This window comes from Scardinius erythrophthalmus, assembly GCF_964197995.2.
Source record: "Scardinius erythrophthalmus genome assembly, chromosome: 3".
Taxonomy (NCBI): domain Eukaryota; kingdom Metazoa; phylum Chordata; class Actinopteri; order Cypriniformes; family Leuciscidae; genus Scardinius; species Scardinius erythrophthalmus.
In genome coordinates this window covers 16,337,543-16,352,020 of record NC_138223.1, presented here as the reverse complement: position 1 = coordinate 16,352,020, position 14,478 = coordinate 16,337,543, and the positions used below count along the sequence as shown (strand labels likewise).

General features: G+C 38.1%; 1 protein-coding gene across 4 annotated transcripts in view; it reads left to right on the top strand.

Moving 5' to 3' along the window:
- Nucleotides 1–12,650, top strand: part of tll1 (tolloid-like 1) — a 51,442-nt gene extending 38,792 nt beyond the window's left edge. For 2 of the 4 annotated variants that reach the window (XM_081360526.1, XM_081360527.1), the window contains exons 18-22: nucleotides 2,577–2,702; nucleotides 7,548–7,675; nucleotides 9,845–10,058; nucleotides 10,409–10,659; nucleotides 10,745–12,650. In XM_081360526.1, coding sequence (XP_081216652.1) covers nucleotides 2,577–2,702; nucleotides 7,548–7,675; nucleotides 9,845–10,058; nucleotides 10,409–10,659; nucleotides 10,745–10,879 — 854 coding nt within the window. In that variant the 3' untranslated portion in view covers nucleotides 10,880–12,650. The remainder of the gene's footprint in view (nucleotides 1–2,576; nucleotides 2,703–7,547; nucleotides 7,676–9,844; nucleotides 10,059–10,408; nucleotides 10,660–10,744) is intronic. The other 2 variants (XM_081360524.1, XM_081360525.1) reach the window with 1 other exon arrangement.
- Nucleotides 12,651–14,478: the final 1,828 nt, after the last annotated feature.

Here is a 14,478-nt window from a genome sequence, read left to right as displayed (position 1 = left end):
CTTATAATAGATGAATAGTCCAGTCAGCTTCATGAAACAAGAATATCAGTTGTGTTCATTTCCGCCCCCATGCAGTGAATCCCTGTTTTTATTATTATTTCATAATCTCACACCCATGAGAACTAGAAGATATGAAAGGACTCGAATTGGTTGGCAAAGTTACAAAGAGAAAGAGAGATTTTCTGATTCAAGAAGATGAACCAGATAAACAAACTAGATCCGTCTTTGTTGGGCATAGCAACATTAAAGTTTAAAAAGTGTAGTTTCTTATTGAAGAAACCCCCATTTTAATGTGTGTCCCTCCTTTTTCAAATCAACCCACTTTTTTGACATTTTAATAATTTGTTTATTATTTACATTTTATTAGGATTCATTTTAGATTCTATGTATAGTTAAAGGTGCTGTAAGGGATTTTATTCGTTTTGCCCTCGTGCCTACTTCCAACCATACAACCTTTTCTGAAACCCAGTCAATCTAATAAACCCGAATGCATAAGAAATATACATTTTTCTGACTGGCTAATTTTCATGTTTAGAAAAATTACACAGCTTATTACAATAAGAAGCATAAGCAGGGTCTGCCACTTTATGAGTCATCTGTTTGTATTTGGCTCTTCTTGGTGGATTTGTACTGTATAAATGGAATGCACAAATGAATGTTTTGGGCAAACACATGGCAAATGAGTCCCACTGTATATGTAATGTGTGTGAGTGGGAGAGAGAATAATCTCAATTCTCAATGAGTTATAATAGCATCATTCTCATTGTCTGGAAGTCCCTGAGGTTGGATTTTTGCTGGCCCAGTGCCGCGAGGCTTAGGGAGGTCCCTAGAGCTCTCCCTCACGCTCCTGATCTGTGTGAGTGTGTACTGAGCCGAACGAGAGCGCCGAACTGGAAACAGTGAAAGAGGGGATTCATTTCTTGTATATGCACAGGAAAGAAAGCAAGATTCTGATACGCTTGACCTGTAAAATTATTTTTTAGAGTAGGGTTGATTTTTGTGAGACACACATATAGTACAGCACACTCTTATCTCTTCCGCTATGGCATTTTATGATTAAGTATTAATTTCATAGGAAAAATAAGGATCTTTTGTCCAGAAAGGGAACTATACTTGCTTCGCACAATAAAACAACAGGAAAATGTTCAAGACAAAATACATGCTTGAAAACAGCATTAATTATGAAAAATGTGTGGTGACCCACAAAGACTTGGGTCTCTTTAGCTCTCTCTCCATCTGTTATGCATTGGGTTTGATGATTATGCTGGTGGTTTTGAGCAGTGGTTGAAGTGTGATAATTAGCTAAACCTGAGACTTCCATGGAAATAACAGCTTTTGACTCATGGGACGCTGTGGCGTATAGATACACAATGGGCGGGAAAAAACATAAGGAATCATTGACCCATAAATGAAAAAAAAAAAAAAAATGCACCAATTTCTCATTCTCATGTCATTCCAAACCCTTAAGACTTTCGTTAATCTTTGATACACAAATGAAGATATTTTAAATGAAATCTGAGAGATTCCTGTCGTTCCATTGACAGCTACGCAACTACCACTTTGTCGCATTAAAATGTTCGTAAAGAGATCGTAAAAGGAATCCATCTTAACCATGTCTCTTCAGAAAATTTTGACTAAACCGCTCAATTCATATGGATTAATTTTATGATCTTTAAATGGATTTTTTTGAAGAGTCAAATTGGTCAAAAATCTCTCAGATTTCATTAAAAAGATCTTCATTTGTGTTCCGAAGATGAACGAAAGTCTTAAGGGTTTGGAATGACATAAGGGTGAGCAATTGATGACAGAATTTTCATTTTTGGGTGAATTAACCCTTTAAGTGACACATTTAGTTGACACCTATCAGATACACAGACTAAATATGCCATCAGTTTTTCTTAGTCGCTTAGCACTTCCTCAACAACATACAGTATGATTCTCTCCCGTCTTCTGTTTTAAAGGGGGCATTTTTGCACAATTATATATCAGTTTATTTGCAAGAGAGTTGTTTTTGTGCCCAGTTAACTAAAGGAATTATGCAAATCAGAAAATGGTACATCTATAATATATGCATTTATAATGAGCCTAATTTACATAGAATGAAGGTGTGTTTGTGCTAGAAAAAATGCCAGTGGCTTAATTTAAACATGGTGCTGCCTTGTTTCAGTGCATTTAGCATGTGGTTAAATTGATTTTGGGTGGTTAGCAAATAAGATGCCGATTTCTGTATTGAAATATCACAGATAGAAGTGACATTACTGTGAATTTACCCAATATTTAGTTTTCATCTCCCTGTTATTTTTAAGATTTTCTTCCATCTCCTTTGGTTATTTAACTAATATAGACATTTATTTATTATTCATCACTCAATGCAATTACTCTTTACAGAAAAATCTAAATCAAACTCCTGATGTCAGAATTTATTACGCTGAAGAGTTATATTTCTCTCAACAATCGCAGGCCATCATCTCTCATGCAGATTTCAGAATGTCTCAAAGGACATAAAAATAAGATGAGAAATCAAAAGGATCTGGTTGGATCTCACTGTTCGTCACTCTCTTCTTTTTCTGTTACAGATAAAGATGAATGTTCAAAGGATAACGGTGGATGCCAGCATGAGTGTATCAACACTATTGGCAGCTATGTGTGCCAGTGCCGCAACGGCTTTATTCTGCATGAGAACAAACACGACTGCAAGGAAGGTATGTACAGGCACTCGCAAAAGAATAATAGTGGCTAGAAGAGGATAAGTAAGGGTAGTCATCTGGCAGTGTCACATCTAGCATGTGTAAGCATGTTGGTTTATACTACATTCTGCTGAAGACGAGCAAAAACCCACAAACAACAAAGAAAAAAAAATAATTCTTCTCAGCATTTAAGACGCAGATTAAATAATTTTCCTGCTGGTTTTCTGCCCGTTTATTTATTTTTTCTTTTTGCCTCTATTCAGGCTTTTAAAATAAATTACAATTACGATTCCACTTATAAACATTCCAATGTTTTTCATATTTTTCAATGGGGCCATATTATGAGGAGTCTGATTTCAATTTCAATCTGACCTTAAAGCTGCATTCCATAACTTTTTTGGGTTAAAAATTATCCGAAATAATTTTTTGAGCAAGTACATAACCAGCCAGTGTTCAAAACTATGTGCTTGCCTTAGCTCAATTCAAAACGGTAAGCTTGTAATAATGTTTTTAATTCCAGTGGTACTGGTGGATTTCCGCGGGAAATTCGAGCATGTCTTTGCATCATTGCGTCACATCTGTACACATAAATAAGGTGTCTCGGCTAGTTGGCTATATTGCGTGTGAGGATGTTGGAGGTGGAGATTTATAGCCTTTTCTCACAGCACTTGATATAATTATAATTAAACTTATCAATTTGATGGCGGATCCAGAAAGGTTCAAACGACAATCACCAGTGACAATTGGAGATTCACCCGTTGTAAAATGGCTACAGAAGTGGCTACAGAAAAAAAGAGACAGCAACCGAGCCCATGCAAAAATAAGGATAAATATCGGAAAGGCATTAAATGAAGTCACGCAAGACTGATGTTGTTAACATTAACAATTTGAGAACAAAGTATAATTTGCACGGTTTGACGTGATATAATGAGCGATCGTTAGATTTAATCAGCATGATTTACTGCAATGCTTTTTTTCCCTTAGTTGGTCAGAACAAAAGTGGATGTTACTTGTTCAGATGACATTTTCCGCTGAAAATTCTTATGTTGGTCATACTTCCAAAAAGTAGAATCTGTGATTCCGAATGACAGTATCAACACCGGCGCGGTGACTAACAGTCACACATTCTCCTCAAAACATTGGATTCATCCGCGCTGTGCTGTGCCGAGGCACAACCCACGTAAAGTTGATAATTCCACGAATAACTGCAATTGCAGATTTCGAACAGAGATGGCGACAAAGAGGAAAACATATGGACTGTAGCTTTAACAGTTGTAGCACATTTCAACATGGATTCTTTGCAGGCTTTAAAGTAACTTTGTTATGAATGATGGGGTAGTTATTGTATAAATAAAAACTATGCTGAAGCCGATACACTGGAGTACACAACAAAGCATGGATGATCATTTCACATGCGAAGAGGCCATGTCTTAAAGGCATAGAAGCAAAACTACCCTGTTTATACAGTGAGAGTGAGGTCAGATAAAATGATGACAGACAAAACTTTTAAAACCATTTAATAATTAAATAATCTAATAATAAAGCAGTGTAAATAAAATAACAAATGTGCTATTAATAGTTAGAGCTGCATTCTAAATACAATAAATGAGGTGACTGAACTTAAAGCATTAAAGTAAACGTTGAAACAGTTGTCCTCCAGATCTCCACACATGTTGAAGCATTTAGACGGTCTGTTATAGTCAAACAGTGTCTCCCACTAAACCTCGCCTTTCATACAAGCACTGTCAACCTCCAGTGCAGCTCTGCCCTGCAGGCCTTTTAACATTTTTGTGGGCTTTGGAAAGTTTAAAGCAGTGTGTGTGTTTCTCTTTGAAAAGCAAAACAGTTAGACCTGAGGAGAGGAGGATAGAGATATTACCCTTTAAGCTCCAGAGTCAGGGTCAAGAAGTTAAACCAGCGGCATCCTGGAATACACACACACGCACGCACTCACGCACGCACGCACACACACACACACACACACACACACACACACACACACACACACACACACACACACACACACACACACACACACACACACACACACACACACACACACTCACTCAGTCTTTACTGTCTCTTCAAGGCTAGATCACTGACTCTGATTTTAAACATCTGGAGTTTCACAAAGCTTCAAAGTCTTAATCCTGCTTCTGTTTTCATTTTCCTTTGTGCATGTGCATGTATGTGCGTAAGATGTGCATCTCTTATAAGTAGCAACATTAGACCAGCTTTACTAGTTGCTTATACAAGTATTACTTGTGTATTACCATTTACACAAGAATATTATCATAACAAAGTCAAGAGGGCTGTCTGGTATATTGTGCCTTTAATTATGGTACTGTAAAATTTATTATTTTGTCATGTGTAGAGAGAGAGCAAAACGTAGATAGCCTATGGAATGATATAACACACTTATAAAGTTTGACCTAGAAACACACTCAAACTCCTTTCAAGTCACCTTATGTATACACATTCAAACAGATGCACAAACCAACAGTGTGTGTGTGTGTGTGTGTGTGTGTGTGTGTGTGTGTGTGTGTGTGTGTGTGTGTGTGTGTGTGTGTGTGTGCATGTGCATGTGTGAGTGTGAACACCAGAGGCAAAATACTGAAAATACCTTTGTTAACTAATGCACACTGACCTGATTATCAGAGGGAATAATAGAGGCTTATCCAGACTTAGTGCTCGTGTGTGTGTGTGTGTGTGTGTGTGTGTGTGTGTGTGTGTAGTGTGATAGTGGTACTGTATATGATATACTGAAAATGATACAGTGGGGTCCAAAAGTCTAATGCCACATTAGATTAGAAAAAAAAAAAAAACAGTTATGATATAAAGTGAAGAAGAATCAAGTAGAGTTCAGAACATCTTCAAATAAACATATTTGTGTGACTGACTATGTGAACACCTTTGTACAAAAGGTCAAATTGTCAGCTTCTATTGAAGCACAAGATTTTGGAACATTCTCAAATCATGCTTGATAAGATGATCATCAGGTTTTACACAAATTTGTAAAGTTCATGCAGCTCAAGTGGTTCTGTCACTGAAGCAGAAGGGAGACATAAGGCAAGGCAAGTTCATTTATATAGTAATATTTCATACACAAAGTGCTTTACATAAAAATAAAAAATAGTTACGAAAAATGGTGATAAAAAAGGTTAAACAAAAAACAGAAAAGAATGAATAAATAAATTAAAAGAACAGTATACATTAAACTAAATATGAGCCAAAAAAGACAAAAGGCTCAAATATACTCATGCACATTCATCAATTCAACTTTTCACAATCTACATAATGTGTCATGTAAAATAAAAGAATTTTCAATAGTGGTCTCAAACTTTCGGTCCCCACTCTTATTTGAATACAGAGAAAGACACAGCAGGTCGGATTGTTCTCATTCTTTCATACAGTATTGGATAACACCCACTCCAACACACATATACACACTCAGCAGGGTTTTGGTGAAAATGTTTTTCTGACCTGGTTTCTCAGGGTCACAGCAGGTTAACTGACGGCGTGGATCTAGCTGTAATCACTTTACCTTGTGCACACACATAAGCACACTCACAGACACGGTTTGCCAAAAATTTCAAAGGAATATTTTGAATATTTTCTAGTGAGGATGGTCGAGGATAGGTTAAAGAAGGCTAGTCTCCTGTAAGAGATATTTACTCTTGCTCATTAGAAAGGGAAGTCTCAGGTGAACCTATGAGCCCAGGTAAACATACTAAAGGTTAAGCATTCTGTAATAGTTTTTCTGGGATGTGCACACCTCACAACCAGGGCAAAGTTCAAAGTTTGAGTTGCTACTCTTCATTTGGAGAAAAGTGATGTCAGACATCTGTCAGAAAGCAAGTGAAGTCACATAAATGAGAATTGTATTGCTTTTTGTTTACTGTTATGTGACATAACAGCATTTTGACTTACAGTCGACCCTTGTTAACTACTACTAACATTATAAATTTAGCAGTTTTTTATATTTAAAAATATTATGTACATACATTTATAACTATACTTTGTGTTATATTTGCATTACATAAAATAAAAAACTTGTTAACGCTGCTTTGTGGGTGTTTGGGAGCAAATTTGACAGCAAATTTGGCATCTTTCTTTCTTCTAAAATTATAGATTTTTTCCTCTTTTGGAAAGTCATAGAAATACTATCATGGATATTTAATTTGCTTTTGGAGCAAATGAGAATGCAAAATATATTTGTTGTAGTTTCCATTCACCACTATAGTTTACCCAACTATGACGACTTCCGCTTCTGAGAACCCCGGAAATGTTAAAAGTGTAAATCAGTGCTGCTAAAAGATTATGGGTTTTGACACTAAAATGATGTAGCAGAAAGCTTCAAAGATAGGTTTATTAAAATCCATTCCACAGAATTCCAAAACTGTTCCCTCAATATTCTGCCTGGGAGTACTCATGGGTCATTGTTATGTAAACTTTATTACTCACATGTTATTCACGAGTTCACACTTACAAATAAGTCAGATAGAATAAATGCGTATTTGGCGTGCTGTCCGAGGAGAGGGCTCCGGGCTCGGTATTCGGCCCGAACCCAGAGTACTCCCCCCGTATTCCTGGCTGTGAAAGAACAAGCCAAGAGTGAGGAGTCGGGGTGGTGGAGGGATGCTGAAAACTGTCAAGGAAGTTAGATGAGTTGACAGAGTGAATATATATATGCTTCCTCTCATGCTGATAGGGTAGACATGGTAATTGTTTGATGAGTTGATTGATTACTTGATTATTTGAACGTGCTCCTCCCGAACTTTGTTAATAAAACATCATTTATTGTGTTGCATCACCGTTTCTAATGATCTTTACCCTCTTCACCCCATACCTGTTTATCAGCTGAGTGTGAGCACAAGATCCACAGCACGAGTGGAACCATCAGCAGTCCCAACTGGCCTGACAAGTACCCCAGCAGAAAGGAGTGCACGTGGGACATCAGCGCCACACCCGGCCACCGGGTCAAAATTGTGAGATTTTATAATACATCTGTAATACTATAATACTATACGTTTGCTTCTGTTAAACACACCTTTACATTATAAACAAACATCTCCTCAACCTTTACACTCAGAAAACAAGCACACAGATTTCATTGACCTGAGCAGAGACACAAACATACATGTAATCCTATTGTGGTCCTCTCACGTTTAAAGACAATCTCACATCACACACATTCCCACACACACATGCTCACATTAAAATGCACACATGTATAATCTCCTCTTAAACAAACACGTGGCCATGCAAATACGTCTCTGCCCCAATACGTAGACGTATACACACTCTCACAAACAAGCACAAGATAAAAGTAACCCAATATATCTAATAATTCATAATAATAAGGCTTGAGCAGTTGTGTCCTCTTGCTCATATTTCAGTTCAGTTAGGATTTTAACATACTAGTGTGTGAAAGCAAATATGTTAGCAGACTGCTATGGCAGGGGTTTAAAGGATGACCTCAGTGTCTCCCACTGCTGTCTGGATCGGACTTCTAAGTCTTTCGTTTTAGACCTAAAGTGATTCTAAATGGCCCTGATCTCTCAGAACACAAGTGAAGTCAGAAAAAGGAGAATTTTATTGTTTGTTTGGATGAGGTACAAGTGTTTTTGGGGATTGATCGTTTTAGGGTCCATTAGAATTAATATATCATTTCGACATTAACGTTTGAAGTTCTCATAATAAATTTGTAGAGTAACTGTATCACCACGGCTTTGCTTTCATTGCTGTCTCTGTGTGTAGCGGCAACAGCTGGCTTTTTACGTAATGCTAATGTTGTGAGCTCAAAAGGTACAATGACTTTAAAACATGTAATTCAATCTCATGCAATGGTTCAGGGATTTGTGGATGGTTCAACATACATAACCCAGTTTTAAGTTTTGTCAAGGCAGGCCACTCAGTGGCCATCTAGGCAACACCCTCAAGCAGCAATTTTCCATGTAAAACAAGAACCTCCACTTACAGAAAGCTCTGCAGATGTAGAATTGAAACACCAATCATTCATATATTGTATATGTGTTTATTAAATATTTTGCTGAAAGAAGTATCTTATGCTCACCAAGGCGGCATTTATTTGATTACAATTACAGTAAACATTAATAGTGTGAAATATTTGAACAACTTAAAATAACAGTTTTCTATTTTGATATATTTTAAAACAAAATTTATTCATGTTTTGTCAAAGCTGAATTTCCAGCAGCCATTACTCCAGTCTTCAGTGTCACATGATCCTTCAGAAATATTCTAATAATCTCAAAAAACATTTATCAATGTAAAAAAAAGTTGTGCTGCTTAGTGAAGTATTTTTCAGGATTCTTTAATGAAAAGCATTTATTTGAAATATAAATATTTGTAACAATGTAAATGTCATCTTTACTGTCAATTTTGACCAATTTATTGCATCTTTGCTGAATTTAAGTATTAATTTTGCAATACTTTTGTACAGTATTGTATCATTTCAGTAACAGTTACAGTCTGACTGCAATTAAAGTATTGTTTAACATTTATTCATTTTATTCAAATTTAGCATCTTTAGCTCAAATCACACTAAAAATATATTTTTTAGGATGGTCCTGCTAATGTGCATGAATAATTTAGAATAAAAAAAAGGGCAATTGTGTCTTTTATCTGAAAGTTGAGATTTCCATTCCTATAATGGGTTTTATAATGGGGGTTTTCAATTTATGAGTAAAATGATGTCAAACAAAATTGACGTTTTGTTCTACAGCGTAAACTGCACACACTCACACCCCAAACTGTCTTCTCTAGTTACTTATTTAATAAATAAACATAACTGCTTAAAAATTCATGTTTTTGGTATGGGTGTGTGTAATTTACGTTGTAGAACAAAACAAAGTATCGTCAAGTTATGTTTACCCTAGGCTTTATTTTACTCATAAATTGAAAAACCCTTCAACTCTTTCATAGGAAAATCTTAAGGGAACAAGGGGGTGAGGTTTTGATGTCATCCCTGCACCCCTCTGTAAACAATTGGGTTGTCACAGCCAAAAATGTTTATGCCAGACGTGTTCAACTTTTAGCTGAGGAGGTTAAAGAAGAGAAACCTTTTATCACTGTTGTTCGGCTAGAATTATTGTGTCTGACTTCATTTTTTCTGTGTTGTCTCCTTCTGTTTCTAGTCTTTTAATGAGTTTGAGATTGAGCAGCACCAGGAATGCGCGTATGATCACCTGGAGGCCTTTGACGGTGACTCGGACAAGACGCCCATCCTGAGCCGTCTGTGCGGCAGTAAGATTCCAGAACCGCTCATCTCCACAGGCAACAAGATGTACCTGCGATTCATCTCTGACGCCTCAGTGCAGCGGAAAGGCTTTCAGGCCACTCACTCCACTGGTACCTACCATTGATTATTTGCATGTATAGCACTTGGATCAGGATCAGTGTTCATAGAAGCAATTCTCATTTCATGCTTACAGTTTAACAGAGCCCTCTAGTGTATCAATCTTGCATTACATGTTGATTAGAGTCCCTGAAGTGTTGCCTTTTATCATTTGACTAGCCGCTAAGCTCTTACTGTTGCTTATTACAGTCAACAGAAAAGAGAAAAGACACTTGTTAGCTATTACAGCCTACAACACTATGACATTAGTATAAAAACATTAGTGGAAGTGAACAGAACCATTTCTGATGGGGTGAATCAATGATGATCATTATTAACAGTATATATGTGTGTTTGTGTGTAGAGTGTGGTGGGAGGCTGAAAGCAGAGGTGCGTCAGAAGAACCTGTATTCTCATGCTCAGTTTGGGGATAATAACTACCCCGGCCACACCGACTGCGAGTGGCTCATAACGGCAGAGTCGGGTTATGGCATCGAGCTCACTTTCACCACCTTCGAGGTAGAGGAGGAGGCCGATTGCGGGTATGACTACATCGAACTTTACGATGGTTACGACACCGGAGCGCACAAACTCGGACGCTTTTGTGGATCTGGGGTACGAGCCGTGTGTGCTATGAGCTTATTCTTATGTTATACAGCTTGTTGTATTTCTTCTACTGACCCCTCTCTCCTGTGTTTAGCCTCGTGAGGAGCTTTACTCTGCCGGCGATGCCGTGTTGATCCATTTCCACTCTGATGACACGATCAGTAAGAAAGGCTTCCACATCCACTACACTAGTACAAAGTTCCAGGAGGCGCTACACACACGCAAGTAACGTCTCCCCTAGAGGTGAGAGAGACTCCAGAGAGACTGAGCACAGGGATGAAATGCTACAACAAGGAGAAACGGACTCCAGAAAACTATTGAGATTGATTTATTTCAATCAAAGACCCTGTGGAGATGGGTTTCCTGCATTGGATTTGCCTCTTTATGTTCAGCCACTGTGGAAGTGCTGTCATATTGACCTTTGACACTGATCAGCTGCTCTTATGTGTGGGAAAGCTCTGCCCACTGGAGTGCTGTCCTGCGCTCTTTGACTGGACCCCTGGACAAACACACACACTCACACACAAAAACGTTTTGTTGGCTCTCTGTTGTTCAGATAAGACAGTGATAGTCATGTAAAAATAACTGAAACGAAGAGACAATGACAATAAGACAATTAAGTAACTGCTATTGAACTTGAGTGTGTGTGTGCATGTCGCTCTGGACAGCATGGACAGTTTGGCTGCTGATGCCACACCACACTGTACCTCAGCTAAAATGTGTGTGTGTATGTGTGTGTGTGTGTGTGTGTGTGTGTGTGTGTGTGTGTGTGTGTGTGCGTGTGTGTGGGGATGTATGTGTTTGAGAGAGAGTGAGGCCTTCAAATACCAGCCTGAACTCATTCAAATGTTTTTACAATTATGTGTTTGTAATTTTACAATTATTCTGTTAGCTTTATGGCGAAACCCATTTTCTTTCCAAGTGCAAAAGTAAATATGTAGCCCTATTCAACAATAAGCTTACTTAAATACAGTATATGTAGCCCATTGCTTATGTCTGCTGTGACGGACATAGCAATTCAACACAAGCGTTTATGACTACAAAGACGTTTTAAGACGGTGGGTCTCATTCACTAAGCTTGCACACACACGAGTTTGTGTATGAAATCTGCGAACAAGCGTTTTAACAAACAACACCAGTAACTTTATTTATACTACAATTTTTTCTAAATTTATGGGGGGAAAATTAGGAACAACTTAAACCACACATACACAAAAATCGCATACTCTGGGTGGCCTTATACTGTAATTGTGTTAAGATTAAATTTTATACATAGATATCTCATCTATTTCATCATACAGTGAAAAACTGCATTATAGTTTGGGCTGCAAGGTTTCCCTGTATAACAACACAGATATGCATGTCTTAAAGGTGTTTATTGTGTTTGAACTGGTTTTGATCGGAACGCCTTTATATGGAGTTTTGGCGTGTTTTATGCAAACGACTAACCTTGGGCTGCCGCTCATTTAAAATATTCCAAATTCATTAACATTACAATGAGGTTGTGTACGCATGAGTGTGCACGTTGTGAATTAGGCATTAATTTTTCATGAGAAGTTCTCTTGTGCGTGCAAATTCAAAATAATCCAAACAATTTGTAGTGAATGAGACCCAGTTGTGCTTCATTCGTGAGCAGGCCCACAAGGAATCTGCGTGCAGTTGTCATTTACAAAGATCCCCCACACCTTGTGTGTTCATTTATTAAATACCATATCTATTCTGAAGAATTTTATAGATCTTTTTCTTAAAATGTTAAAAAATAGTCTGCAGATTTCATTTGGGCCTTCTCACGAGTTGCAGAAACCATGTGAAGTTGTTTGAGTTTGAATTGTTTTTGTGTGTGTGAGAGAGAAACCTGATAGGATATATAATTCTATTATTTGCCTGTTGAAGAAACCAGTGGTTTTCTCACTCTTCCAGTAACGCCTCCTGAAGAAGTGAACAGTGAACATAATGTGAACAGGAAACGATGTCATAAAGCCTTGCATAATATGTCTGTTACAGCTGTGACAACTGACTACAACCACCTTCACCCTGTGCGCTTTATATGCACTTAACACAAGAGACTGTATGGAACTGTGCGCTCTCCAGTCGTGGAAATGAACCCATGAGCAGTACCAATGAAGCTGAAAAACTCACGTAATCTCAATGAAAACTAGACTCATCGCAAGGGAACGTTCTCAGTTGCTATACCCCCAATGATGAGTTTTCCCTGCTTGGGAAAAAAGAAAAATCGCTGTTGAAGGGAATTCTTAAGGTGCTATTCAGTGTCTCAAAAAACGACAGGTCCCATGAGGCAATGCTCCTGCCATTCAGTGAATGTGTTGGTGCAACGGAGAGGCAACGTTAAAATGATGTTGCTTATCAACACAGAACATAAACTCACAGCATTGACAGCACTAGTGTTGTGGAGGAACGATTATTGCCTTAGAACCAAAATGTACATTCTTGCACATGATGTTTCTGTAGATAATTGTTTTTTTCCCTCAAATTATTATTATTATATTTTATTTGATATTAAGTTTAAAGAACTTGAACCTTTATGTTAAAAAAAAGAAATTTAAATGGACTGACCTGAAGCCGTCCCATTCTGTCCAGTTACACTAATGCCGAGTTCAGACTGCATGATTTTAGCCCCGATTTTGGCTCGCCGACAGGTTTTGAGAAATCGCCGACAAATGCCCGAAATCACAGGCAAATCGGTGCTCGTTCACGCGAGTGACAATCACACAGTGTGAATGAGCAAAGACGCGATCTGAGAGAATCACCGACGAGTCGCCGACGCCCGTGAGATATTTGGCATGCTAAATATCTGGACCTGTCGGCGATTCAAAATCCTGCTGTGTGAAAGTGTTCTGACTGAAAACTACATCGGCGATGACCAACAGCCAATGAGAGCAAGATACAGAGCAGCGGGGAGTTCGGGGAGGAGTTATAGACCACAATATCAGTATTTTAATAGATATATTTACAATTATATCAAACAGAAACAAAGCACAAACATTTGCTTGACCAGCAGCAACAGCAGCACATTGCAAAATTATTTATTTACCCCAAACTCTCTTTGCAGAACACACAGTCCTTGCTCCCCTTGTCTTCCCAGCCATTTCCTCATGCATAATGTTTTTCTTTTTCCCCTTTTCGCTGCAAATCAGTGCACAGGTAATTTGGATCGCAAGCTTCTTGCAGGCTATCATTTTTAATAACAATTTAAAACTCGCGCGAGAACTGCGGTCTTACGCACGCAGGATTTTGCGTTACTTCCTTATCACTTCTCGCGTGTGTTTGGTTGCGAAACGTAGTTTGCGGACCAGACAGAAGTTGTCGGCGATTCTTCCTCATGAAATTCATGCAGTGTGAAACCTCCTGTCGGCGATGCATCGTGCAGTGTGAACACACCAGCAACTGAATGTTACCCTGGATAGTCATGCAGTGTGAAAAGAACAGTTACCCGACTACTTTGAAAATCGTGCAGTCTGAACTCGGCATAACACGTGCACTGCACACATATCTGCATATGCTTATATATGATCATGTGCAAACACATACACACACACACACACACACACAAAATAATGTTACATTAATCTTAATGCTTTAAAGTCGGCAGTAAGACTGTGTGAACTGTGACATATGTATGTGTGCATCTATTGGTCACAGGTCATGTGACTGTTCTGACTCATGTGAGTATTTCTGTATGTGCCAAGCTCCTGTTGATTCCACTCTTGATGAACTATGACGTATGATAATGTGAAAAAATGTTTCATCATCAGCCTAATGATGGAGGACTCTTCACTCTCAACAGTGATTAAACTCATGTCAGGTCAA